The sequence below is a fragment of the Apostichopus japonicus genome, chromosome 17 (genome assembly GCF_037975245.1).
Source record: "Apostichopus japonicus isolate 1M-3 chromosome 17, ASM3797524v1, whole genome shotgun sequence".
NCBI classification, from domain to species: domain Eukaryota; kingdom Metazoa; phylum Echinodermata; class Holothuroidea; order Aspidochirotida; family Stichopodidae; genus Apostichopus; species Apostichopus japonicus.
In genome coordinates this window covers 5,795,001-5,810,702 of record NC_092577.1, presented here as the reverse complement: position 1 = coordinate 5,810,702, position 15,702 = coordinate 5,795,001, and the positions used below count along the sequence as shown (strand labels likewise).

At 37.7% G+C, this 15,702-nt stretch overlaps 2 protein-coding genes and 1 pseudogene across 9 annotated transcripts in view; all 3 read right to left on the bottom strand.

The window, feature by feature from the left end:
* The window catches only part of LOC139984367 (uncharacterized), a 45,544-nt gene extending 34,461 nt beyond the window's left edge, over positions 1-11,083 (bottom strand). Inside the window, exons 1-2 of one of the 3 annotated variants that reach the window (XM_071998257.1) lie at positions 10,829-11,083; positions 1,163-1,258 (exon numbers count right to left, since the gene is read on the bottom strand). In XM_071998257.1, the coding sequence (XP_071854358.1) occupies positions 1,163-1,258; positions 10,829-10,891 (159 nt within the window). In that variant the 5' untranslated portion in view covers positions 10,892-11,083. The remainder of the gene's footprint in view (positions 1-1,162; positions 1,259-10,828) is intronic. The other 2 variants (XM_071998256.1, XM_071998258.1) reach the window with 2 other exon arrangements.
* A 1,193-nt stretch (positions 11,084-12,276) lies between these two features.
* LOC139985247 (organic cation transporter protein-like) overlaps positions 12,277-15,702 on the bottom strand; it is an 18,834-nt gene continuing 15,408 nt past the window's right edge. For all 6 annotated transcript variants that reach the window (XM_071999522.1, XM_071999520.1, XM_071999521.1 and 3 more), the window contains exons 10-11: positions 15,039-15,260; positions 12,277-14,394 (exon numbers count right to left, since the gene is read on the bottom strand). In XM_071999522.1, coding sequence (XP_071855623.1) covers positions 14,337-14,394; positions 15,039-15,260 — 280 coding nt within the window. In that variant the 3' untranslated portion in view covers positions 12,277-14,336. The remainder of the gene's footprint in view (positions 14,395-15,038; positions 15,261-15,702) is intronic.
* Positions 13,602-13,825, bottom strand: LOC139957879 (U2 spliceosomal RNA; annotated as a pseudogene).

The following is a 15,702-nucleotide window of genomic DNA, read 5'->3' as shown; positions in this document are numbered from 1 at the left end:
GTACTTTTTTCTTAAGTCCCTCCCCCTCTGGAGAGAAAGTTTATTTTGGTGATTAAAAGCCTAGCAATAATACCCCACACTTGACTGCAGTTGTGTCAGTTGCTATGACGACGGGGGAAAATATTCACTATCTGTAAAGCTGTGATCATAGAAACAGGAAAGCCACAGCTACAGTTACATGTACCAAATTTCTTTTTTTAAATTTGGACAATGATGGCGGATATATATAGGTATGCAGGTTGTACGTTTAGTGGTATTGACATAATTCCAGGTATTACCCACAGTAACAATAGCACTGTAAGTAAACACTGCAAGGTACCACAAGTTGTGAGCACTTTGTCTCAAGTTTTTTAATTTACAAGCTTTATTATTGTTGGAAAAATTCTTCCAACTTGCATTCATTGGTAATAACTGTAAGCTTGTCCATATGCAATATATATATTTGCAAGATTTACTTAATGTAAAGTGGAAAGCTTGCTATGCACCCCAGGAATGGAACTAAAGCCCCCCCTCCCCAAAAAAAAAAAAAAATCTAATAAAAAACTGCACATGACAGATACAAGGTCAAGCACCTGGTTGTGTACAGTAGGAGCTGTACACTAAACAATACATTTTAAGCGATTAACAGTGTTTTTAATTGTAATTCACAGTTCTCCAAGAAGTGCTCAGCATGTTGGTAAATTGTACAAGTACTGTAGCCGTACCTTATTCCCATTAAAAGGGAAAGACAATTCCATACTTCCATTGAAGGCCTACAGTATTATCTAGGGAAATAGTCACTGTGGCAACAGCTGTTGTGCTCAAAATCTGTGTGATATTTGGTAATTATGCGGATATCAAAAATGTTAAAACATTGGATTGAATTTTTTGGGGGTGAAGGACATTTATTTTGGGGGATTAATAACTACAGTATCACGTTCTCTAGCAAAGCAGCTTGAATAACGACAACATGATACTGTACATACAGTACTACATGCTGCTAGTGAGTCACATTCACAATCACTGACACACACACACACACACACAAAACAGGTATCAACAGTGATGGTTACAGGTCCCTCTCAACATTCCGGTTGCAAAATATCATAGTAAAATGAATATATATTATTTATATTGGAGGAGAGAGCTGCAGTGTTCTAATTTACAAACATACAGTACTTACCTGTTTTTTGGCTTTCTCTTCAAACTTCTGTAGGATTTTAATGAGATACGGTACCGGTTCAGATGGCAGTGTGTTAACCAGCTTTGACATCAAATCCTGAAAACAAAGAAATAAGATCATAAAATTCAATATTCGTTAACGTCCGAGATGACAAAATTTCTGTTCGGACGGACGACCCAAATCAGCCGTAGTGGGTGGTCATCTGACAGATGACTAACTATTTGGCCACATCAAATTCTGGTTACATTGTAACTAAAATGGGAAAACTATAAATATCAGTACCACTCTCTTACTCTGGAGATAATGAAATAACTAAATATGTTTTCTACTATTTGCTGTTCAAACAATTCACAAAAGCTAATTACATATTAACATAATTTGACAAAAGATAATAATCGTGGTTGTCCAAGAGACAAACAGAAAAATCCTTAACCCTGAAGGGTAAAGTACAATACAAAAAATGAGTACAAATATAGATACGCACTATACCAATCGGCATATATCTGCCGTGTATTTGAAGTACAGACAGTTTTTAGCATTTACCATAATTGCTAAAAAAAGTTGTGATATTTTGCTTGAAAATCCAATCGCTATTCAAAATCAATTTCCACAGATACAGTATCATTTAAGTGATTTGTGTTCTTGAAAATGTCTACTGACAGAATAATGCAGAATTTTAAAAAAAAAAAATTCTTTGGGGCGTGGCAAATAGCAAAATGCACTTGCATTTAGTCAGTAAATTAGTGTGAATTTTGAGGGATTTACAATATGAATACCTAGACCTTCAGTAATGTACATAAATGTACACAGAATTCCACTGTTTGCATGCATGCCTGCCTGCCAACTCTTACAGTAACTATTTGACCAGCATGGGAGTCCTGGGTTTGGGCACATTTTGTATTGTTTTTCACTGTGGGATATCCAAATCGCACATGTTAAAAATCTTATCACTCGTAAGTAAAACAGTGTTATAAGCAGAATTTCATTAACTGCTTTGTGGATATTAATGTCAAAACAAATGAGCTAATACTTTTTTTTTTTATTATTGTTGTTGTTGTTGTTTAGTCAAAATCACCAATCTTGGAGTCCAGGATGTGTAATCTGGAGGGATATATGTGGTGGTACCTACCCCACATTATGAATATACTGACCCAATGTGGATATAGGTATGTCATCACTGTACCTGCAATGTACAAACAAGTTTCACCCAGGCACAAATTTTGCATGCAATGCATGCATCCGTAAATTTCTTAAACTGATAAATTCTTGTGCGTGAAAGGCTATAAGCATTAATACACAGAACATATAACCATTTACACTTAACATGTACACATGTTCAACCATTGTGCTCTTTTTCATTTTTTTTTTTTTTTTTTGCTTTTTGAGCGATATATATTGATTGATTTCTAACACATGCTTCGATCCAATATACATTATATACTGAAGCCTACAGTAAAAAACCCATACACTGCCATATATGTATCCCATACGTACAGTGCACAAGTTATAGTACAGTGCACAAGAGACTGATCAGCCCGATACATAATACTATATAGTACCGACATACATGAAGTCGAATGCACACCAATGTTCAGAGCTCTCCTCTTCCCTCTAACTGACTACAATTTTATTTCCATTTTTAAATCACTTCAACCTTTAATTTTGCCATTACACAAGCGCTTCATCTTCAACCAAGTGAAAGTATTTCAAAACTTCCCAATCATTAAAAGAAAGTCCTTCCCCTTGACTGGTGCCACATTGCAAGTGTACTAACTACTACTGCGTACAGACTCCCGTACAAGCAGGATTTTCCAATTACACTTTTGCCTCGCATCAAACAAACAGATGGTTATCGTCATGGCAACATAAAAACAAACAATTTGTGTCTCATAGCAATGAAAGCTGTCAAGCATCCAATGTTTGAATATAGCAGGGTTGTTGTGAGGAAGCAGGAGCTGGCAATATGAAGTGGAATAAAGGTCTCCAAATCCCATTTTTTTTTTTTTTTTGGACATTACAAGTGCAGTCGGCATGGAACACACCGCCACTGCTTACACAGCTAAAGGGGAACAAAATGTGTTCAATTGTTATACACAGAGCTGTACATTTATTCATAACTAAGTCATAAAAAAAAGAAAGTTTAAGTGTTGGCTGCCATTTCGTTGCCATGGAGAAAACGAATTAAATGATAAACAAAACAGTTAATAAAACAAAAAAGTATTCGCTTTGCACTGCTGCCAGTGACAAAACACTGCATTTTTATTGCAGTTTAACAATACATGTATGTATACTGTAGGAAGCAGAGGTGCTGCTGTTGAACCAGTGAATGAAATTTTGAGAATGTTTTTTTTTTTATTTGTTTGTTTTTTTTTGTTTTGTCATGCTTTTATTTTGTTAAGTGTGCAGTGTATTGTACAGCTGAGGGAATGATTAAGTGTTCAAATTTGTGTCTCAATAGCAGTTTTGAATCAGACTCTGAAAATTGTCTTACAGTATCTGAAAATGCTTTAGTGTCAGATGTAGTTCCTTTATGAAAAAGAAAAGGGTTATTGATTGTACCAATTTGAAAAGTACATGTTTGCATATCATTCTGCCATGGCTTTCATGCAATAAGTCTGGTTAACTTATTCTCTGTATATTACAGTATAGCTCTGTGATTTGAAACTTGAGTACTTAGACTTTTGTAGTGTACTTCTGTATACGGACTTAGGCTTACCCTTATTAGGAAATATTTCAGGTTCACTACGAGATAAACACCAGTTTTAATCAGATTTGTTTATGTTCTAATGTGAGAGTCTTTGATATAATGTACAAAAAAGCTGCTGATCGCATTACTGCACAAACAAGGCAAGGTGGATGGGTGTAAGTCTTTAATGTCAAGCAGTTTGCTATACAATACTTGATCAATTATATTGCCTCTGTTAGTGTATATATATATACATACAGTATGTCAGTACAGTATTACGATTCAAGTGTGGTTTTATATCAACATATTTCACTTAACAGTAGCAATAGAAAAACACTTACTCAATCATGACAAATTTAAAAAAAATTAAAAACACAAAATTTATACTAATAATAACCAGAATGCAATTTGCATTGAGATCTTGATGACTTCATTACACTAGCGTTTTGCTTGTTCACTAGAAATAGTTCTTAAAATATAAATGTACTGAACAACTACTGTATTTTGCTGTACAATTACACATATATATGACATGGTAAACACAGGTCAGTCTACTGTACGTGTCGATACACACCTCCACCAAAAACGATAGGGATCTTGAACGTACTCAATGTGATGCGTCCACACACCAAGTATGAGAACTATCCATGATTCCCACCTGGTGACCTCAAATGAACTTTGACCTACACCAACAACAATGGGGTTCTTGTGCTCAATATGCCAATCCATGTACAGTATGAGAAGCAGGGCTGGAAAACCTTGCGAACCTTCCGAACCAGGTTCGCGGGAAATCCGCGATGCTCGCGGGAAATCCAGCCTGGCTGGAGGGGAAAAAAAATCGGGGGGAAAAAAACGAAAAAAAAAAACGGGACGCAACTTTGAAAAAAACACGAAGGAGCAAAAAAGTATATCTGTAAAAACAATAAGGGAAGAAAAGTTTCAGAAACAAAAGAAAAATGTCCAGAGAGCTTGCTCGCAATTTTAGTCACAATAGCCTATAACGAGTAATGATGTGTCCCCAACCCACTCACAAGGGCCATGTCACACAGACACACACGCTCCAGCGCGGGAAGGTTGCTGTAATAAATCAGCCTCGTGGGAAATGTTTTGAACAATATTGCCATTCCCCATTTTTTTTATACTTATATTGTATGTTAGTTAGTAAACGTTTTCTTTCGTATGAATTTGACTTCAATTCAATGTTCCCTCTAAGGTGTGGGATTCCCTTGAACTGACTCAGTAATCCCGCAAATAAAACATTTGCCTGCTGGCAATCCCCGGATCGTTTTCTTGCATTCGCGGAGTATATACTCAATGTTCAACTTATTCACTTGACTGTAAGAACAACTCTGAAAATCAGTAGAGAAATTACCAATTGTGTACGAAAAGTAATTTGGTACACCTTTCAAATTTTACGAAAGATCCATCAAAACACTTTCGAAAAATTCACGCGAAACTGGCATATCGTGCTAAATGCAACTTATATCATGTAAACAAGGCTCTAGTACACCCATTTATGAATAAACCGTAAGACCACATCTGGTGTTAAGCAGCGGGAAAAGAAAGTATTTTCTAGAATTTCCAAAATACGGAAAAAATAATATCCTACCATAGTTAAGTGCATAGCAAATAGCCTAACCACCTCGTTGGTTACGGATCTCACGTAACTACAAAAACACAACTAATTGTATTTTGCGAACTTGACGTTTTCTACAAGAACATGGAAATAATATTAAGCATTTAGTTTATCATGCCTAGTGGCCTAAAACATATTTTATTACAAGGTTTACATTCATAAAGATGGCCATAGCTAGTGGGGCCTCGATGTGCCTCGTGTATCATGGGGAATACTCCATGAAACGTTTCTTGGAAACTTGCCAAAAAAGTTAACAAACAGGTGTTAGACAGGGGATGAGCGCACAGTTGTTTGGTAAGGTACCTGGGGAAATTCGCAGCACATGTACAGCAGCCTACCGTAGTATTTAAGTAGTGTTAAACCGTACTGCAGTTGTAAACTGATGTACGTAGTGTGCGCTATTCATTGTTAGGCAGTCTGTAAACAGGGTTTTGCCGAACGTTGTCTGTTTCATAATATCGGAAGTTCTGTAAGTTCAACTTTTTAAAGATTGTAAGACAGATTAAATCTCTTTTCATTTTATAACATATATAATGTAGCTACTCTAACTTGTCATTTTAAAATTTTCATCAGCTCCGTGACAATTTAAATTAAAAAAGTTGTCAGTATTTTGCATCCTCTACTGTGAATTTTTTATCGCCAGACACGCAAAAATACCAAAATTTTCCGGGGTCTTCGCCCCCTGGACCCCTACAAGGGGTTCCACCCCCTGACCCCACCAGGGCCCTAGGGCGGGCCCCTGGACCCCACGCCTTTATGCTCTTTAACAAGGTTTTCCAACACTGATGAGAAGTATCCATGATTTCTACCACGAGATATCATGTTTACAAGGTTTCAGCGATTGACAGCTGGTGACCCAGATGATCTTTGATCTCCACCTAAAACAATTGAGTTCTATTCAATATCATACATCCACATGATAAGTACTGTATGTGAAGTATCCAGGTCTCCCATCTTGAGATACCCTGTTTACAAGGCCAGGTATAAAAAGTATGCATGCTTCCTAACTTGAGGTATCATGTTTACAAGGTTTCAGTTTTAACTCTGGTGATCTCAGATGACCTTTGACCTGTACCAAAAAGAATGAACTTATTCTACTTGATATGGGGCATCTACTTGCTATGAAAAAATATCCCTGATTCCTATCTTGAGATATCGTGTTGACAAGCTGGTGTGCCATACTACCTTACTATGTGTAGATACTGTACATGATATATGGTGCCCATAGTGTGCCATACGTCCTTACTATGTGTAGATACTGTGCATGATATATGGTGCGCCTAGTGTGCCATACTACCTTACTATGTGTAGGTACTGTACATAGCTTTGGTGTGCCTAGTGTGCCATACGTCCTCACTATGTGTTTAGTAACTCAGGGATGTGCCCATGCTGGGCGGCACACCCAGCACTGAAAATTACCGCCAGCACTGTCTTAAAAATCGTGAATCCAGCCCAGCACTATTTTCATCTAAAATCCCAACATTCCTATATTCAATATATTCAACATAAATTGAAAAAAAGTAAAAAAAGGAAATTGTTAGCAAAACTAGTACTTGTGTATGTGCTTAAAAAGCTACACAAGTGCCAGCATTTGGCATCTGAGCACCTTCAAAAATCACAAAATTTCTCAAAGGGGAGGGGGACACCCCTGCCCCCCTAGACCCCTCCCGCAGGATGGCGATCAGTATACCCTGCACTCATGAAATCCTGGGCACATCCCTGGGTACTGTACATGATATATGGTGCGCCTAGTGTGCGCCATAGTTCTTACTTGAGCTGTGTAGGTACTGTACATGATATACAGTATGGTGCGCTTAGTGTGCCATACTGTACGTCCTGAAATTGACATATATACATGTCAGATTAAATTGACATGTAAGTTTCTCATACTCTGACTGGATGAAATCAACATACAGTATGTCAAAGAAATTGAGATTATGTTAAATTAAAATGACATATTTCGGCTTTTCTTCCACGTTGGAAGACCATTGCCACTAGCCAGTTCTGGTGCTAGCTTTGATTGGAAAAAAAACTGTCAATTTAATTAGACAAATGTCGATTTCATCTCATCAGAGCAAAAGAAAACGCATGTGACAATGATCTTCCAATGAGTCTATAATTCGGTCTGTGGAAAAAATCATAGACCTGTACCACTCTGCCGTCGCTTGCACATAATCTATCTAGAAAAGACCGCTAAGAGATTGGACAAAATTATGAGTCATTCGAATCACCCTGGTTATGGTTATATTTTAATTTTCTACCTTCTATTTGCTGTGTCTGTACTTCTTGGTGAAATAAGCGTCTAGTTTTGCACATTTTGACACTTTTCAGCGTTTAGCTACTGTACATATATTTACAAATTTTTTATATTCATTTTTTTTCACTTTTTTGGATTTCTTACATTTTTGTGCATACCTTTACATATTTCTTATAATTTTAGATTCTCACATATTTGTATATCTTCACATATTTTTATGAATACATTTCTTACTCATATTTAATACGGAGCAGGAGGAAGGTTCTGATTTTGATGTGTTATACTTGTTTAAACATTGGTTGAATAAATAAATGAATTAATTGATGGAGAGCAGGAAAAACCAACACATGTCCAGTTAAATTGACAATTCGACATAAAACTGTATGTGAACTTCTTCCAATCAGACTTACTATCAGAAAAGTATCACTATGCTCATCCAATGAGAGCATGAGCCACCGACATGTCTATTTAATTTGACATACTGTACTGTTTGTCAATTTCTTCTGTACAGTACATATGTCGATTTCATCCAAGTCGAGCTCACAAGAAAGCGACATGTGACTATGATCATCCAATGAGAGCTAGAGAAACAGTTTACATGTCCATTAAATTTGATATATATGTTAATTTCAGGACTAGGTGCACCATAGTAATATGTGTAGACTAAAAGCGACACAAACCCATCCACCCTCTTTGGCTTAAATATGACAGAGATAGCAGAATAAAAGTCCTGTTCCATCTGGGATATGCGCAAAATTCAGCCATGCATAAAAACTGTATGGACTTGTAAATCTGTGTACGATTAAGATTACGATTACTTCAAAAAATGTAATCGATTGTAATCGATTACGATTACTGATTACGATTACCCCAAGCCTGCCTCACTCCCTTCTTTTTTTCAAATTTAATAGGTAGAATGTTACCAGTGTTGACACTGAAACCAATGTCATTATTCGGTCATGTTTATGCTTTTTCCCCCATTTTCCAACTTTTTCTTCATTACATACTGTATGTGAAATTTAAACTTGACCGGTCCTGTATTTTTTCATGAATTTGGCTGAATCTCATTTTAATACCATTGACATATTATGTGGCTCGCTACTGGGGAGGATGGTAGTCTAATGGAAAGGCAAAGGACTTGAGATCTAAGGATTACAGGATCGAGTCCTGGCCGGATCGAGTCCTGGCCGGATCGAGTCCTGGCCGGATCGAGTCCTGGCAGGATCGAGTCCTGGCCGGATCATTACAAGTCCTTACCAGTGTTGGCCACATCACTGGGAATGACAATGTGTCTTTTCACCACCCAGGGGCATAAATGGGGACATGCAAGGTAACTATAGTTGCATGCACATGTGGCAGCACCCTATGGAAAGTCCCCTAGGGCACCGTTGTTCCCCAGGGTGCAACTGTTTGAAAATGTTGTGCTCATTTGGATGTGATAAGTTGTAGCAAAGACCAGGGTTTAACTGTTGTTAGGTCGTATGAGAAGGCCTTACTGTACCTCTATACACGACTGTACAAATTCTACTTTCAGTCACATAAATTAAGAGGATCAGGTGATCAGGCGACCATTTGGCAGAAACACCAGAATTACTACATAGCTGCTATCACACACAGTTAAGAACTACAGTACCACTATAAACAATGCATTTGCTACACAAGTGCAACTTACTGTACTACAGTATGCTATACTTGGTTGTACAGTTTTGATGTCCAGAATTAAAGCACATTAGTCTGACAGATAGCACATACAGTATGTGAAGAAAATGGAATCTTAAAAATGGGCTGTTGATATGGAGTCTGGAAGATTATAAGGATTGCAACCATAGTTTAACATATTAAGTATTAAACTTCATATACTGTATCCTAACTGTAAATACTTTCTTTACTGAATCTGACCTTAAAATTTCAAAACTCATTCCTAGACACTATGGAATATTAAATTTAAAAACAAAATAACTACAACATGTACAATTTACATATATAGGCCTACCTCAATTACTACTCTGAAAGAATTTGCCCACAAGTGGGCAAATTCTTTAAGAGTACTTCACTAAAAGTGATCTATATTTTGAGTTACTACAGTACAGAGAAGCCCAAAACTGTAAAACTCTACACAAGGCACTACATTATGTAAATTAAGGTGTGCAGTATATCAAAATAAATATGAGAATTAAGTATATGGAAGAATTAGTATGTTGCCAAACTCCTTGCGTGGCTAATGTACATTTGGCTCGCTGGTCACTGGTGCATGAGTGAGAATTTCATATAGCTACAATTAGGCCTTATTGATAAACATTTAAAGTCCAAGGAGAGCCTCCTTTATGGTGACACTGGGTAGGTTGTTTATCTAGAAAAATGTACCTATTGTTACCATATAGAACTACAGTGACAATTAACTTGGTTTGGTGTTTTGGGATTAACACTTTGCCTAAGCTAGGCCTGTTTGTTTACGTGCTTCTGTCTTAGCACTAGACTAGGTCTTTACTGTAGACTAATTGTTGGGCCTACAGTTCGGCCTAGTAACTCACAACAGGCTAAAGCTGCTTTAACTATTGATGGTAGGCCTAGGCTATGTCCCATTAGGCTAGGCCAAAAGTGACATGAGGCTAATAATTTATGTCCTATTCCTAGACTTGTTGTCTTTAAGGTTAAGGATAGGCCTCATCTCAACTGTTAACGTAAGGGTTTACTGGCCCGATTGAACAATTTAGTGTACTGTAGGCTTGGCCTGTATGCAGCCACAGTCTTTGCCTTACACAAAACATTAATGTTAGCCAAAGGCCTAGACTAGACCTCCATCCATCTGGACTTCAGCTCATTTTTTTTTATAGAAATATTTCTCAAGGAGTTAGGCTAGGTCACTTGAGGCTACTACTAGTTAAGCTCTAGTAGTTGGCTACTAACGTAAGCACATTACTAAGTGATTGTACGGCTAGCCTGGTTTATCCAGACTTAGGCCTAGCGTATTTGTTAACCCAGTATAATAAAATATATCTAGCCTAACGGTAGCCTAGCCTAAAGTTAGGCCTCAACCATTCTGGACGATACTCATATTCGAGGAAATTGTCCATCAATAGCTCTCACCTCAAACAATGCACTTATTTTGTGTTTCTCCAGGTAGTCCTGAACACCCTTTTGGGCCGCCATCGCTCCGTAACAGATTGCACGAGTAGATCGGCTTATGGCAGAAATATTCCCTGGAATATCAACGTCAGAAACAGCGATTCTCTTCTGCTATGAGCCCACTATACAGTCAGATTCCCTATACCCGGCTTGTAGAACTGGTATACTGTACAAATAGAGAGAGCTAGTGTGAACAGCAGCGCAGCACATTCGTTACTGTGCACGACCTCCCACGCATAACTGAAGGAGCGCAGAGCACGAAGCGATTATGCTACTTTAGTTTAGGTTGCTTGTGTGTGACATGTGTGTGTGTGGGGGGGGGGGGGCTGGAGGGGGATTGGTGAGTCGAGGGGTGAGGGAAGGGGAAGATTGATGGAAAAGGCAGAGCAAGTAGGACAATTGTTGGGGAACGTAATTATAACTGGTAGATTGGCCATACGGATATGGGTGAGTGCCACTCACCCGGGTTACCCATTAGGCATACATTTTCGACTAGTGGAACGGGGCATTTAATTAGGTCACCTTCATTATACAAACTTCAATGTGCGTGATTTTTGTCAAAAGACAATCGATTGGTGCATTTGGGACCCTGCCGCATCATTACGGACCGGTAGGTTATACGCCATTGTCTCAAGGGTCGATTTACTCAAGTACTCAACAAGGAGACTCACGAGCCGGTGATGGGGGAAGAAAGAGGCGTGAAGTTGAGGGAATTAAAAGTGCTTCAGTACTTTATGGAGCCGGTGTAACAGTAAACTTGGGTCACCTGTAAATGAAGTTCGGCAAAGAAGTGGCGTGCACAGAATTTCAGGGGGCCTGGGTGGGGCGGGGGTGATTCCGCCGACTGATATTTAGACAGGGCAAGCGTGAACCTTTATGGTAGGAGTGGTCTTATTCTTCCTCGGCTGAATGTAAATCCTTCAACGCTCCCCCCCCCCCCCCCAAACCTTTGATCACGTCACTATAGCTGCGTCCAAGTATATATCATGTTGTTTTTTTAAGGAAATTTGTGGCCAAAGTTAGGCTTAGAAAAACATCACCGTAGGCTCAGAAAATTGCCATGGCAGTTGCTTAAAGACTTCAAAGTTAGCAAAAAAGGGGCAATATATAAAGTATTACATTATTGAAAGTCAGAGAAACAGTTAACGCGCTGGTATCTTTGCGAGTCTCCTCGATCCGACGAAGTTCAGTACACCCACTATATACTCAAGTAACACACAAATCCAGTTTTCGTTGAGGTATGACAAGCTAGGCACGCCCTTGTTCGGCTATTACTATGTAGTTGCATCCATACACATCACACGCAAAATTGCAGACTGTTTAGTTGTTTTGTATAGTGCAACCCAGCCACGCAAAGTAGAGGTAAAAAGCAAAACGGAATGCTAAAAATAGTGAAAATCGAGATAAGATTAAAATTTGCATTCCAAATTTAATATTGCCATATATTTAATAAATTTATTCTTACCAACAAAATTGAGGTTTAAAAAAAGATTTTTTTTTAAACGTTTTACCGATTCGACAGATAACCTAAGTTTCATTGCAGCAAACTTCAGTCCGGTTGCATCCGTTCGATTTTATAGATAAACAATTATATACTATATCTACTGTCATAATTACGTTTATTAATTAACCATTCGTCACCGGATTTTTTCCCCATAAAGTTCGTGCATATGTTACTGAAAATGTTCAAATCCTGTCATATTAGCTACGTCCAGATTGCACTATACACAAACCGTTCATGTTTTGATAAATTACTAAGGTTTATGCCAATCAATCATAGTAGCTGAACTAAACTTAGCTCACAACACTTAGACCATTATGTGAGTTCTGTTGTAGAAGTGCCAAAAAAAGTAAAAAAAATACTATGCCCTTATGGCTTACAATAACATAATCACAATGCATGAATAATAGATTTGTCAAGGACAAAAATTAATGTTGTTTTATGACAAACACGGTTGCTATGCATGTGTATGACGTCATCATGCTCGATATAGGTTTGAAAGAAAAACGTTTCAGTATTCAGACTTGTAAGCTTTTATTGAATTGTGAACGTTCATAGAGCCGAAAAGATTTGGGAAAAAATTATCAGTAATGGTTACTTTGTTTTGTTTTGTTGCACTATGACATAAAATCTAAAATTCTGTCTAAAATCTTTCTTTAAAATTCTGTGATTTTAGTCAAATCAGCGAGCATCTCAAAGTGAGGGCGCTCCTCTACAAAATTAAAAACAAAAACCTGAAAAGGTGTCGTTAGTCTCCAAGTCCTTCTAAAAGCATAGATAGACGTTTTGTTCATATGGCATATGCTACCTACCACATGATAGCTGAGGTCTTGACCTATCCTGGGCATCACGCAAATTTTATTTTTATGACCGCTTATAGGTTTTTGCTACCTCGGAGTAACATCCAGATTTAACCAAAGAATTTCTGAAATGCTGTAATTCATCTGTATTTTTATGCTGTTTTACATACAGGCAGACAAGACAATGATGATCATTGAAAATATGCAAGACCAAGCACTTCAGTTGGACTACTTTTAGCCTCTTTTTCGGACAATGATGGTTAACCTTCAAGCAGGAATACATTTCTGTCATAGTGGTATGATAGAAATAATAACATTCCATCAGGAATTTATTTGTGATTACCGCCCCCTATTAAGCGGTATTTTTTTTTACTTCGTTGTACCATTTGTTTGATGCATGCGACCCTACACCAGAGAACCAACGTTCAGTGAAAATGATAGTTCATGGATCAATTTAATGTACTTTTTAAGAAAAAAAATCGCCCAGGAAAGAACCTGGGCACGAAATCCAAACTGCCTAACGACTGATCCGATCTCAACCCCAGTCCCCTTGCATCGGGACTGTGACTGTGTGATCATCGTCGGGTGTGCATTACGATTCCCCTTGAAAGGGTACAGATACTACACATGATCTTAGCCAAAAGGCCGAGAAGCCAGTATCAATTTAATGTTGACATGAACATGCCTGGACAAGTTCAATGACAAGTTATATACATGTCTTTATTTAGATATTTAGATTTTGAACGTTTGAACGTGATAAATGTGACTGTAGGGATGTCCATTTCTATTGTGTAAGTTTTAACACACATGTTATAAAAATGTGCCAACTTCAACCAGTTATACTAAAAATGGTATGAAAGAATGGTATCCAAGTTTCTGCCACCTACTTAGATTAAATTCCTATCAAAACGGTTTTCCTACTCAAAAATAGTTCTCGCCCGTCTGAAATATTCTTTTAAACAATAGTTACCTCAGCCACAGCTAAAATGAAGCTAATAAAAAAAATCACTCGTGTATGATAACTTTCTTTCTTTTTTTTCAAATAAATTCCTTAAGTCAAAGATGATGGGAGGATTTTTATCTACTTTAATTGAATCACATTTGAAGTTTGGTCTCCATATTGTGTCCCTCTAAACAACCCTTATATTACCGTCCAAGACAGTGCGCGCTACGATGTAATCGTGTTGGTTGTTGTAACAGCGCCACCGACAGAATTGTCTTCATTTCTGTAAACATCAAAAGAAAAGAAAATGTATTTCGTAGGTCTGCCAAAAAAAGGAACTTAAATATGAAAGGTCTACGTATATGGTACTGTCATTTTGAAAGTTAAAGAAGAAACAAACACAACATATATCTGCGGCCTGCAGGGTGATGGACAAATCAACAACAGCTGTTCCATTTGGAAAATAGATGATTATTATCATCATCGTCATCATCGTCATCGTCGTCATCGTCGTCGTCATCGACGTCGTCGTCGTCATCATTATCATTATTATTATTAATATTGTTACTACTACTACTACTACTACTACTACTTACTCATAACTTCTAAAATAAGTATTTTCCTTAAGAATTTCCTCTTTTCCAGCGATATAATGTATGGGGCTGATGTGCAAAATTTAAAGCTTTCCTCATTCGTCTAAAGGTTGTACCAAACTGTATTGAATAACAGGTTCTTCTCCCCTACCCTCCACAGGGTCACTGATTGGGCCCTGGACCACACGCCTAATGCGTCAAACGTTAATACACAGCATTTTACCCCTTCTTTTTTACAGTTCACCCTCCTAGTTTCATAAAAATAACATAACATAACATTGGGAATATCTGGTTTTGTTACTACACTCCTTATCCTTGTATCGTATAGTCTCACCTGACAGGCACTCGCCTTAGCTTAACTGAGTCTCCTATTGTATCAGGCATTGATCTACCTTTGGTCTCTGGAAGCATAAACATAAGGAATGCAGCCAAGATGGCCGAGACTCCGAAACAGACAAGGGGTAGAGAGACCCAATATTGTCCCAATACCAGGATTAGAGGGGCAACCATACCCCCTACCCGAGCAGCGACTGAGCATATCCCTGTAACTGAGGTCCTAGAGAGAGAGAGATAAGAGACAAACCGAAATATATAAAGTAAGCAAGTGTGAAAAATTTCGTCAATCATCATCATTATCATCATTCAAGCAAGGAGTGGTTAATGAATTATGCAAATTTAGCAACACAGGTGTTTATTGCGATTCACTGTCGCATTTATGCCATGACAGCAATCGCCTTGAATTCTGAAGTAGCCTATATTTTTTTTCATCTTGTCTTGAAGCTGTTTAATTAGTTTCGATTCGAAATTCTTAATGATTCGATTTGACCTCAAAAAAAGAGTCTCAATCCTTACAATTCTGTTTTTTTTTCTTGCGAAAAGCAACTTCAACCGGAAGTAGTTCAAACTGTTATTCATTCGGGTCTATCTATATATCTCCTTCATAAATACCAAACTAAAATACATTACTAAAGAGGCTGTGCAAATATCCTTGCCATATC